The sequence below is a fragment of the Pelodiscus sinensis genome, chromosome 4, assembly GCF_052426305.1.
Source record: "Pelodiscus sinensis isolate ZL-2025 chromosome 4, ASM5242630v1, whole genome shotgun sequence".
In the NCBI taxonomy this organism is placed as follows: Eukaryota; Metazoa; Chordata; order Testudines; family Trionychidae; genus Pelodiscus; species Pelodiscus sinensis.
The window spans coordinates 7,719,111-7,732,443 of NC_143055.1; the positions used below are offsets into that span (position 1 = coordinate 7,719,111).

General features: G+C 57.5%; 1 protein-coding gene across 1 annotated transcript; it reads right to left on the reverse strand.

The window, feature by feature from the left end:
* Window positions 1-8,434: 8,434 nt before the first annotated feature.
* On the reverse strand, window positions 8,435-11,173 carry LOC142829707 (progonadoliberin-2). Its single transcript, XM_075930995.2, has 3 exons — window positions 11,000-11,173; window positions 9,586-9,669; window positions 8,435-8,865 (listed from the first exon to the last, which is right to left on the reverse strand). The coding sequence occupies exons 1-3, from the start codon at window positions 11,135-11,137 to the stop codon at window positions 8,827-8,829; spliced, it is 261 nt and encodes an 86-aa protein (XP_075787110.1). The 5' UTR covers window positions 11,138-11,173; the 3' UTR covers window positions 8,435-8,826.
* Window positions 11,174-13,333: the final 2,160 nt, after the last annotated feature.

Genomic DNA, 13,333 nt, shown 5'->3' on the forward strand with positions numbered 1-13,333 from the left:
GCCTGGGGGCAGGGGCATGATGGGGGATGTAGTTCGGGGCCAGCGGCGTCGAGAGCGGGGCGAGGAAACACTGAGAACCCCGCCCCCTGGCTCTCTGTCCCCTCAGCCCTGTCATACCCCCCGCGGCTTGACCCCCCCCCACCGCTCCCACCAGGGTCCTGCCCCCCCAGACCTGCCCCCCCCACCGCCCCCCCAGACCTGCCCCCCCACCGCTCCCACCAGGGACCTGCCCCCCCAGACCTGCCCCCCCACCGCTCCCACCAGGGTCCTGCCCCCCCAGACCTGCCCCCCCACCGCTCCCACCAGGGTCCTGCCCCCCCGACCTGCCCCCCCCACCGCTCCCACCAGGGTCCAGCCCCCCCCGACCTGCCCCCCCCACCGCTCCCACCAGGGACCTGCCCCCCCAGACCTGCCCCCCCACCGCTCCCACCAGGGTCCTGCCCCCCCAGACCTGCCCCCCCACCGCTCCCACCAGGGTCCTGCCCCCCCCGACCTGCCCCCCCCACCGCTCCCACCAGGGTCCAGCCCCCCCCGACCTGCCCCCCCCACCGCTCCCACCAGGGACCTGCCCCCCCCGACCTGCCCCCCCACCGCTCCCACCAGGGTCCTGCCCCCCCAGACCTGCCCCCCCCACCGCTCCCACCAGGGACCTGCCCCCCCCGACCTGCCCCCCACCGCTCCCACCAGGGTCCTGCCCCCCCAGACCTGCCCCCCCACCGCTCCCACCAGGGTCCTGCCCCCCCGACCTGCCCCCCACCGCTCCCACCAGGGTCCTGCCCCCCCAGACCTGCCCCCCCACCGCTCCCACCAGGGTCCTGCCCCCCCGACCTGCCCCCCCCACCGCTCCCACCAGGGTCCTGCCCCCCCGACCTGCCCCCCCCACCGCTCCCACCAGGGACCTGCTGCCCCCAGACCTGCCCCCCACCGCTCCCACCAGGGACCTGCTGCCCCCAGACCTGCCCCCCCACCGCTCCCACCAGGGTCCTGCCCCCCCAGACCTGCCCCCCCACCGCTCCCACCAGGGTCCTGCCCCCCCAGACCTGCCCCCCCACCGCTCCCACCAGGGTCCTGCCCCCCCCGACCTGACCCCCACCGCTCCCACCAGGGACCTGCCCCCCCAGACCTGCCCCCCACCGCTCCCACCAGGGACCTGCCCCCGCCAGACCTGCCCCCCCACCGCTCCCACCAGGGTCCTGCCCCCCCAGACCTGCCCCCCCACCGCTCCCACCAGGGACCTGCCCCCCCAGACCTGCCCCCCCACCGCTCCCACCAGGGACCTGCCCCCGCCAGACCTGCCCCCCCACCGCTCCCACCAGGGACCTGCCCCCCCAGACCTGCCCCCCCACCGCTCCCACCAGGGACCTGCCCCCGCCAGACCTGCCCCCCCACCGCTCCCACCAGGGACCTGCCCCCCCAGACCTGCCCCCCCACCGCTCCCACCAGGGACCTGCCCCCGCCAGACCTGCCCCCCCACCGCTCCCACCAGGGTCCTGCCCCCCCAGACCTGCCCCCCCACCGCTCCCACCAGGGACCTGCCCCCGACAGAACTGCCCCCCACCGCTCCCACCAGGGACCTGCCCCCCCAGACCTGCCCCCCCCAGACCTGCCCCCCACCGCTCCCACCAGGGTCCTGCCCCCCCAGACCTGCCCCCCCACCGCTCCCACCAGGGACCTGCCCCCCCCAGACCTGCCCCCCCCACCGCTCCCACCAGGGTCCTGCCCCCCCAGACCTGCCCCCCCACCGCTCCCACCAGGGACCTGCCCCCCCCCAGACCTGCCCCCCACCGCTCCCACCAGGGTCCTGCCCCCCCAGACCTGCCCCCCCACCGCTCGCACCTGGCTCCTGCCCCCCCCCACCGCTCCCACCAGGGTCCTGCCCCCCCAGACCTGCCCCCCACCGCTCCCACCAGGGACCTGCCCCCCCAGACCTGCCCCCCACCGCTCCCACCAGGGACCTGCCCCCGCCAGACCTGCCCCCCCACCGCTCCCACCAGGGTCCTGCCCCCCCCAGACCTGCCCCCCCACTGCTCCCACCAGGGACCTGCCCCCCCAGACCTGCCCCCCACCGCTCCCACCAGGGTCCTGCCCCCCCAGACCTGCCCCCCCACCGCTCCCACCAGGGACCTGCCCCCCCAGACCTGCCCCCCACCGCTCCCACCAGGGACCTGCCCCCCCAGACCTGCCCCCCCACCGCTCCCACCAGGGACCTGCCCCCCCCAGACCTGCCCCCCCACCGCTCCCACCAGGGACCTGCCCCCGCCAGACCTGCCCCCCCACCGCTCCCACCAGGGACCTGCCCCCCCAGACCTGCCCCCCACCGCTCCCACCAGGGACCTGCCCCCCCAGACCTGCCCCCCCCACCGCTCCCACCAGGGACCTGCCCCCCCAGACCTGCCCCCCACCGCTCCCACCAGGGACCTGCCCCCGCCAGACCTGACCCCCCACCGCTCCCACCAGGGTCCTGCCCCCCCAGACCTGCCCCCCCACCGCTCCCACCAGGGACCTGCCCCCCCAGACCTGCCCCCCCACCGCTCCCACCAGGGACCTGCCCCCCCAGACCTGCCCCCCCCACCGCTCCCACCAGGGTCCTGCCCCCCCCGACCTGCCCCCCCCACCGCTCCCACCAGGGTCCTGCCCCCCCAGACCTGCCCCCCCACCGCTCGCACCAGGCTCCTGCCCCCCCCCGACCTGCCCCCCCACCGCTCCCACCAGGCTCCTGCCCCCCCCGACCTGCCCCCCCACCGCTCCCACCAGGCTCCTGCCCCCCCGACCTGCCCCCCCCACCGCTCCCACCAGGCTCCTGCCTCCCCAGACCTGCCCCCCCCACCGCTCCCACCAGGCTCCTGCCCCCCCCCCGACCTGCCCCCCCACCGCTCCCACCAGGGTCCTGCCCCCCCAAGACCTGCCCCCCCCACCGCTCCCACCAGGCTCCTGCCCCCCCCGACCTGCCCCCCCACCGCTCCCACCAGGGTCCTGCCCCCCCCAGACCTGCCCCCCCCCACCGCTCCCACCAGGCTCCTGCCCCCCCCCGACCTGCCACCCCCACCGCTCCCACCAGGCTCCTGCCCCCCCCGACCTGCCCCCCACCGCTCCCACCAGGGTCCTGCCCCCCCCCGACCTGCCCCCCCCCCACCGCTCCCACCAGGGTCCTGCCCCCCCCAACCTGCCCCCCCCACCGCTCCCACCAGGGTCCTGCCCCCCCCCCCAGACCTGCCCCCCACCGCTCCCACCAGGGACCTGCCCCCCCCCGGCCTGTCCCCCCACCGCTCCCACCAGGGACCTGCCCCCCAGACCTGCCCCCCCACCGCTCCCACCAGGGTCCTGCCCCCCCGACCTGCCCCCCCACCGCTCCCACCAGGGTCCTGCCCCCCCCGGCCTGCCCCCCCCACCGCTCCCACCAGGGTCCTGCCCCCTCCGGCCTGTCCCCCCCACCGCTCCCACCAGGGTCCTGCCCCCCCACCGCTCCCACCAGGGTCCTGCCCCCCCAGACCTGCCCCCCACCGCTCCCACCAGGGTCCTGCCCCCCCCCGGCCTGTCCCCCCACCGCTCCCACCAGGGTCCTGCCCCCCCCAGACCTGCCCCCCCCACCGCTCCCACCAGGGTCCTGCCCCCCCCAAACCTGCCCCCCCACCGCTCCCACCAGGGTCCTCCTGCCCCCCCAAACCTGCCCCCCCACCGCTCCCACCAGGGTCCTGCCCCCTCCGGCCTGTCCCCCCCACCGCTCCCACCAGGGTCCTGCCCCCCCCCGACCTGCCCCCCACCGCTCCCACCAGGGTCCTGCCCCTCCCAGACCTGTCCCCCCCACCGCTCCCACCAGGTTCCTGCCCCCCCAGACCTGCCCCCCCCACCGCTCCCACCAGGGACCTGCCCCCCCCGGCCTGTCCCCCCACCACTCCCACCAGGGTCCTGCCCCCCCCCGGCCTGCCCCCCCCACCGCTCCCACCAGGGTCCTGCCCCCCCCAAACCTGCCCCCCCACCGCTCCCACCAGGGTCCTCCTGCCCCCCCAAACCTGCCCCCCCACCGCTCCCACCAGGGTCCTGCCCCCCCCGACCTGCCCCCCCCACCGCTCCCACCAGGGTCCTGCCCCCCCAAACGTGCCCCCCCACCGCTCCCACCAGGGTCCTGCCCCCCCCAAACGTGCCCCCCCACCGCTCCCACCAGGGTCCTGCCCCCCCGACCTGCCCCCCCACCGCTCCCACCAGGGTCCTGCCCCCCCCAAACCTGCCCCCCCACCGCTCCCACCAGGGTCCTCCTGCTCCCCCAAACCTGCCCCCCACCGCTCCCACCAGGGTCCTGCCCCCCCCGACCTGCCCCCCCACCGCTCCCACCAGGGTCCTGCCCCCCCGACCTGCCCCCCCCCCACCGCTCCCACCAGGGTCCTACCCCCCCCAGACCTGCCCCCCCACTGCTCACACCAGGGACCTGCTGCCCCCCCCGGCCTGCCCCCCAGACCTGCCCCCCCACTGCTCACACCATTGTCCTGCTGCCCCCCCCCCCCGGGCCTGTCCCCTCCACCACTCCCACCAGGCTCCTCCTGTCCCCCCAGACCTGTCGCCCCCCACCGCTCACACCAGGGTCCTGCCGCCCTCCGGGCCTGCCCCCCCACCGCTCACACTAGGGTCCTGCAGGGGGCAAACCGAGGCAGGCAAGAGTGAGAAAGAACAGGGTCCATGCCCCACCGAGGGCAGGACACTGCAGAGTTTTGCCTCAGCAACACACACTGGCACAAGCACACCCACCACACCTTGCCTGTGCCCCGGCTCCTCCTGGAATAGCCAGTCAGGGTCACAGGCTCGGGCCTTATTGTCAGTGGTTCTCTCAGCACACAACTGGGGCCCATCTGACTTTCCCCAGGCCATAATCAGGGTAATTAGGGCAGAGCAGGAGGGGCACCTGTCTTAGGGACAGAGCCTGTGGGCTGGGTGTGCAAAAATGGGGCAGTGCAGGATTGGGTCTAGTGGTATCAGGCTCCCCCCCACGCCATCCCCTTCCAGGATTGGGCCCAGTGGCTGTCAGCTCCTCCAGCAGGCTCAGGCCCAGCAACATTTGCAGGAACCCAGGGAGCTCAGGGCTCTCCCTCCAGCATCATGGGCCCAGCGATCCCAGCTGAATCAGGTTTCCTGGCGCTAGGACTGCAGCTACAGGCAGACTGTGAGGCTGAGTCTTGTGCAGTTGAGGTAGGAGACCAACAGATATAAGGAGGGAGGCATGCAAGGGGCTGGGGCTGGGGCCAGGGCCATGGGCGGGGGATACAGCCAGTGCACTGGGGACAGACTGCAGGCAGGGAGGCTGGTGGCAGTTCCTGTGGGGGGGAGGGCAAAATACTGAGGACACAGTTCCTAGATGGGAGGGTTGAATGCTGCGGGGGGCCGTCCTTGGTGGGGGGTGGGACTGGGTGCTGAGGGCAGTTTGCTGGAAGATGCGGGCAGGGGACTGGATGCTGGAGGGGGCAGTCCATCGCCTATATAGGGCATGCTGTGTCTGGCTGGCAGGCACATGTGCCAGCACCAAGCTGTGTGATCTGGATGTGAGAGGAACCCTCTGGGGGTTCCAGAGAGGGAGTCGGTATGTGGAGGTGCTGCATGCACGGCGCTTCTGGCTGTGGGGTCACTCCACACTGGGCAGTGCTCCCCATCTTTGCAGGCAGGCTCCGCAGCCAATTTCCCTGGGTGTTCAGTCCAGCCATGCTGCTGCCAATTCTCTGCCACACAGCCCTTACAGTAAATTAGTTTTACTAGTGAAGGCTTTGACTGACTTAACTAATTTAAAATGCTTTTGGTGGATATTTGCAAGAGGGGAAGTGAAAGTATTGTGTCGATATGAATCATATTGCTGTCACGTAAATATTAAACCACAGGGGCACTGCTGGGGGGGGGGCACACAAAAGGCCACATTCTCCCTACACCATAGCAGAGGGGCAAAAGGCTAACAGCAGTTCCCCTGTGCTTTGGGGGCCCCCAAGAACTAGCAGGGGGATTGGCAGCAGGGGTCATTTGGGCTGCATTGCTCAGGGGAGAGGACTGGAAGACTGAGTGGAACTGCCCCCCCTTCCCCTGCACTTACCTGGAAGCTAAGTGACAGGGTTAGAAGCCGAGGAGGGAGCAGAGCAGAGCAGGCTGGGGCTGAGTTGCTCTGCTTCCCCCTGCCACCTGTGAGTACAGGGGAACCTGACCCCTGCTGCCAGCATCAGGCCCTCTGCTAGTTCCCTGTGCTGCATTGTTTGGGGAGAAGGGCGGAATCGGGGTGAGCAGGGTTTGGAGTGAAGAGTAGAGTGGGGTCAGGCCGGGAAGAGGCCTGGCTGCAAGTGGCATGGTGAAGAGTCATGGGGAGGGGGGCGGTCACATGACTAGTACCCCCGTTGAATCCCTCCCCAGCAGTCCCCACTGCTAAAGCATATATTTTGCAGATGTACAGGTAAGTATCTATATATTGTCTGGATGCGGCTCATGTAACACAGAGAGCAGCCCACAATGGTAAATAGTTTGAGAGCCGCTGGTCTAGGTGCTCCAAGGCGCTTGGGTGAATGCCATCTGGTCCTGGTGACTTATTACTGATCAGTTTGTTCCAAAATCTCCTCTAATGACCTCAGTCTGGGACAGTTCCTCAAATGTGTCACCTAAAAAGAATGGCTCAGGTTTGGGACTCTCCCTCACTTCTGCCACCCTGAAGACCAATGCAATTCGTTTAGTTTCTTTGCAACGACTTTATTGTCCTTGAGTGCTCCTTTAACCATCTCAATTGTCCAGGGGCCCTGCTGGTTGTTTAGCAGGCTTCCTGCTTCAGCTGTACTTAAAAAAATCGCTATTACTTTGGCACAATCTTGCGCAAAAGCGGCCTCTCTTGTGCAAAAACTTGCTGCCTGTCTACACTGGCCGCATGTTCTTGTGCAAGTAAACTGATGTTCTAATGTATAAAATCAGGGCTTCTTGCGCCAGAACTCTGACGCTCCCGCTCAGGAATAAGCCCTTTTGCGCAACTGTTCTTGCACAAGAGGTCAGTATAGACAGGCAACATGAATTTCTTGCGCAAGAAAGCGTCTACACTGGCATGGATGTTCTTGCGCAAAAGCACATGCCAGTGTAGATGCTCTCTTCTGGAAGAGTTTTTGCAGAAGAACTCTTCCACAAAAGAGTTTTTGTGTGAGAGCGCACCAGTGTAGATGTAGCCTCTGAGTTTTTGGTTAGCTGTTCTTCAAATTCCACTTTTGGCCTTCCCAATTACATTTTTACACTTCATTTGACAATTTATGCTCCTTTTGATTTTCTGCACTAGGATTTAACTTTCACTTTTTAAACTTTTTTTCTCTCTCTCACGGTTTCTTTTACTTGGCTGTTAAGTGAATAAAACTCTCAGTATGTATTTAAATTCTGGGTAAATGTGGATTGACAGTGGACTTATTCATGTATGGTGTGAGGTGGCAGAATTCATACCTATGTTGCCCAATTACAGTCTATGCGCTCTTTATGTCTGATGTTTCTGTGCGTTGCGCCTTTAATGACATACTTCACTGTTGTGAAGTAGCCACCAATTCATGGCAGATGCAGCCTTCTACGGACAAAAGTCACCCTTCTTTTGGCTTAGATTCAAATATGGGTCCCCTCTGTTACCAGAACATCTGAACACTTGACAAACTGTCATGTAGTTAGCCTCACAACACCCCCTGAAGTAGGGCAGTGCTGTTATTTATATAGATGGGAAACTGAGGCACAGAGAAAAATACCCAAAGTCACATAGGAAGGACTTCAACCTGGGTCTCCCAAGTCCCCGCACTGTAACCCCTAAATCATGTTTCCTTATTATCCCAAGAACCTTACTCTTGCTCTTTCATAGTCTCTTAATATGAATGTGAGAATGTTAGGTCTTTTCTTACCCAAAAGTTAACTTGTACTTCTATCTATGCGACTAGAAGGCCCTACATAGGGGCTGTGTCTAGACTGGCAAGTTTTTCCGCAAAAGCAGCTGCTTTTGCGGAAAAACTTGCTAGCTGTCTACACTGGCTGCTTGAATTTCCGCAACATGTAAGAAATCAGTGCTTCTTGCAGAAATACTATGCTGCTCCTGTTGAGGCAAAAGTTCTTTTGTGCAAAAGGGCCAGTGTAGATAGCTCAGATTTATTTTGCGCAAAAAAGCCCCGATCGCAAAAATGGCAATCGAGGCTTTTTTGCGCAAAAGATTGGCATGGACGCTTTTCCTCAAAAAGTGAGTTTGCAGAAAAGCATCCATGCTAATCTAGACGCTCTGTTCCACAAATGCTTTTAATGGAAAACTTTTCCGTTAAAAGCATTTGCGGAAAATCATGCCAGTCTAGACATAGCCAGGGTATTTTCTCACATTTTGATTAAAGTTTGGCAGAATTTTCCAGCACTCAGCCAAGCAGTTGAACTATCCCGAAAATGATGCAGGGACTCAGGGTGAGAAATTACCCAATAAAGGGCCTTCTGACAACACTGGCTCAAAAATCAGTGCTCACTTAACAGTGGTGTATGGAGCTGGAGATTTGTTTATTTTTATTTTTTTAAAGGCACAGGTATGAACATAACAGTGGATAGAATTGTGTATGTAGCAAAATAAAGTGTTTTATTCAACATGTGGAGTTGCACAAGAGTGTAAAGAATACCAGACAAGGCCTAGTGATGGGTAGTGAACATCTCAAGCACAACAGCATTATCCACATTCCCAGGTTCAAGTCAGTCAACCAAAGAGTTCATGAGAATTATTTAACAGTCACATACATGGAATTTACAGACACAGCATCACACTGCAAAGGAAATGACTGGAAAGCCCGTGTGCATGGCAGGCATTCCGGAAAGACTTTGTCGAAGGCCTCACTTCTTCTTCTGTAGTTGTCTTGCCAGCAGATCAGCCTGTTTAGCAACAAATACAAAAAAAGTCTCCTGATTTATTGGGTCTGATTCTCCACTTACTCATATTTGATCGATCTCAGTCCATATGTACAGCTTCTAACACTGGGAGTGGTGAGCCACCCTCAGGGCCTATATCATGGGAGAACAAATAATAAATAATTTTCCCAGGCTTTCAAATGTGGAATGTTTTTTTCTGCCTGAGTGGGCACTCCATCCATTATGTCTGGCAAATCTTGCCTGACTTTCATCATTCCTTCAAATCCTTCCTTTCAAGGCTTATTTCTTCTGGCTAACTTTTTACCACTCACCTACCCACCATGCGTCTACATCTCTTTCCTGACTGTGCTCCCCAAAACTTAATTATGCATATTGTATGAATATTAAAGAAACTACGGGTGTCATTCACATTCCCCTGTGACAGGAGCAATGTAAGAACTTGAATAACCTAGACACCTTATCTCTTGAGCTAGTCCTATCCAAACACTTGTCCTGCCCAAGAACTTTTCACAGGAGATGCCCTGCGTTTTGCTACAGTATTAAATCCTTTTGGGCAAGCAGCCGTGTTTGTTATTAGTGTTGTAAAAGCCTCTGGCATTAGAGAAAGAAAACACGTCTGCCCATTGACAGTACAGGATGGTTCAGTACTGCCCTGCTTTTCCTCCTCTGCTAAATGCTCAGGTGCTCTGGTAGCTACTGGGGAAGGCCGCGTGTTGTTCTTACCAGCAGTGTGTTCACAATGGTTTTCCTTGGGCTTCTCAGATAAGCGCATGCTTCCCCATCGCACAGTTTAATTTCTTCTGAAGCCTGAGCTCTCAAACAGAAGAGGAATAAATAACTTGCAGGGCTTGGGTGGCTAACAGGGTCTTTCATCCCTGAGTCAAATCCAGCCCTGCTCTGTCCTGAAAACACTTATTTAGAGTTGGGGGAGGCGGGGAGCGAGAGTGGGAAATAAGGGATATAAATTCCCGTGCTGTGGAGTATGAACCTGAATGAGCAGGCAAGGAACTTCCACTATGGACTGGTTATTACATAATTGTCCACTTGGGGGTGTCTTGTACTTTCCTCTGAACTGCTGGTCCAGGCCATTATGAGAGTACCATACAATAATTCCTATAACCCCAGACAGGGAAGCGTTACCATACGATGGCTGTTTAGTGTCCTGTGTGATGTGAGTTGGTAGCCTCAGTGCAGCTCCAAGCGATCAAGGCCTACCAGGGAGTTTTCTGTTAGTGGAGCTATGTGTGACCTCGTATTTCTCTTGCTTCAGAGGGGTAGCCGAGTTAGTCTGTAACTGGAAAACCTTAAAACACAACAAATAGTCTTGCAGCACCTTAGAGATTAACAAAACATGTAGATGGTATCATGAGCTTTGGTGGGTACAACCCACTTCTTCAGATGACTAGAGTATTAAAAGTCCAGTTCCAAAATAAATAGGGAATGTGGGGGGAAGAAGGAAGGGAAAAAATAGTGAATTAGAGTGTTCATGTTACATGAAGCTGATAGAGAAGATGCAAATTGTTCAGTGCTGCTAGACATATTTGTTGTTTAAGTTTCTCTCATATTTCTGTTACCTCTTCAGGCCTGTCTGATGTGCATTGAATCTGCTGAGCTATAATGTCTGGATATTGGATGGTGATGAAATTCAGTCAGTGCCACTTAAGGAGGGGAAAAAAAATCCTCCAGCCTGCATTCAAGATGAAACCCTTCTTAACATGGTCCTTGCCTGACTGGCAAGTGACGTACTACAGGCAAAGAGGAAAAGGTGCATGCCTTAAAGCACGTGTGTGAAAGCACTAATCAATAGCATAGTGAAAGCACTAATCAATCAAAGGCTGTGGCCCAGTTGACTTCACTTCGCAGTTGTAGGTCAAGATGCCCTGAGCCTCGGAACAATTTGATCTGTGTCCGTAGTCCATGTGCTCTGTCTGGGCAGCGAGCGCTGGGCTGGGAAGCTGGAGATGAAATGCTTCTCTCTGGGCATGTCAGCGTTTTCATTAAGGACCTGATCCTGAGAGATGCTCAGCACCTCCCAGGACCAGCCCTTAAATGAGGGCTGCAGAAAGGGATTTCTTTAGAACGCATTGGGGCTTTTACACAGTAAGGAAGATCTCTGTAGGGAAAGACTGGAACTCACCTCTGGAGCCTGTGACAGATCTAGTTCTCTTTTCCCTCCCGGATACCAGCCGTGGGACCAGTGCTGAGCTCTTGACAGGTGGGTGCTGACTGCTAGCACCACAAGGAGCAAGAGCAGGAAAGGTCGCTGACATGCCATGGCGCTGTCTGGCTGAAGGGGGAGCTGCTGCAATGAGACGGGAGGAGAGAATCACATCCGGCCTGGGAGCAGACAGCAGAGGGAAAGGTCCCACATTGTGCAAGGTTCTGCAGCCGGACGGCAGGCAGTGTTTCATTGTCTAATATGCAGAGAGGGGGGCACACAGGTGACATGGCTCGGTTAGAAGAGACAGGAACAGGGAGCCGGAACTCCTGGGTTCTTTTCCAGCTCTCCCACTGGGTGACCCTGAGAAGAACATCAGCACGGCCACACCGGGTCAGACCAAAGGTCCATCTACCCCAGTAGCCTGTTTACCAACAGTGGCCAGCACCAGGTGCCCCAGAGGAAGTGAACACAGCAGGTAATCCTCACATGATCCCTCCCCTGTCATCCATTTCCAGACAGACAGAGGCTAGGGACACCATTCCTACCCATCCTGGCTAATAGCCACTGATGGACCTAACCTCCATGACTTTATCTAGCTCTTTGTAAAACCCTGTTAAAGTCTTGGCCTTCACAACCTCCTCTGGCAAGGAGTTCCACAGGTTGACAGCATTGTGTAAAGATATATGTCCTTTTGTTTGTTATAAACCTGCTGCCTATTAATTTCATTTTGTGACCCCTAGTTCTTCTGTTGTGGGAGCAAGTAAATAATTTTTCCTTATCCACTTTCTCCACACTGGTCATAATTTTAGAGACATATCATATCCCTTCTTAGTCTCCTCTTTTCTAAGCTGAAAAGTCCCAGTCTTATTAATCTCTCCTCATAGGGCTGCTGTTCCAAATCCCTGATCATTTTTGTTGCCCTTTTTACTGAAATTTTCCCAATGCCAATATATCTTTTTTGAGGTGGTGACCACATTCTGCACGCAGTATTCAAGATGTGGGCATTCCATGGATTTATATAGAGGCAATAAATATTCTCTATCTTATTCTCTCTCTTTTTTTAATGATTTCCAACATTCTGTTTGCTTTTTTGATGGCCGCTGCACATTGAGTGGATTTTTTTTGGGAATTATCCACAATGACTCCAAGATCTCTCTCTTGAGTAGCACAAGTTAAGCATCTCTGAATATGTACATTGTTGAATATGTATGAATTACATCTATGAATATATAATTGTTGGGATCAGCCAGAGTGGGTGCTTCCATTAACCCCCTTTTTAAGCTTTCCCAAACACTAGTTGCTTCCTTGGTTCAAGTCCACTGCTGTGGTTTTTTTTTAACATTTTATACAGGGGACCTGCCTTCTCTGCATCACCCACCAAAAATTCTCTACAAAAATTAGTAAGTCCCAGGAAAGACTGCAGTGATTTAGTGTCTACTGGCATTGACTGATGAACGATGCACTTAACTCTTTTCTTATTAACAGATCTTCCTTTTTTACTTATTTTGATTTTAAGGTCCTGCACTTCTTTGGTTTAATTTGGGACTTAAGGGGTTGAGTTTCAAACCATATTCCTGGCAGCAGTTTAAAGCTATCTTACTAATTTTTCATGTTTTTGTTCTGTTTTACTGACCACCAAAATATTTACATGTTGTGCTATTTTCCCTGTTTGCAACAATTCCTTTTTTTCCAACATGTTTCTCTCAGCTGTGTGAAAGATTGTGAGTGCATTACAGTACCCCATAGGCAAAACATTCCCACAATACTTGCATGCCCTGGAACACAAAAGAAGTTTGGCTTGGGGATTTGGATCCAAAGGTAAACTCCAAAACTCATTTGCCACATTAATTACTGTGAACCATTTCATTTTAGGGGACACTACCTTTAGTAACTCAGAATAGGCAACCACTACAGGGGCTCCCTGCTTGGCAGTTTTATTTAGCCCTTTATAGCTAACAGTTAATTTCCATGTCCCGTCAGGTTTTTTAACTGGCCAAATAGGTGTTGTATTAAGCTCTGAGCATTTTTTAATTAGTTTTCTTTTTTCTGCTATGATGTGTCTCAAAGATTCCTTAGCTTTCTGAGGTATTGGGTATTGTTTGCTATATGGAGGCATATCACCTTCTAGTATTACCGAGGTTTCTACCTTTCCCGTATTAAGGGAATCTGCTGCCCAGACCTTTTGTGTTTCTGTCCACCAGTCTTCCCAACCTTCTGGCGCTAGGGGTGGCTATTTTGATTTTATTGCTTTTACCATCTGAGTAGCAAGCCCCATTGGAATCAAAGTAACATAATTCAGCCCTTCATTTA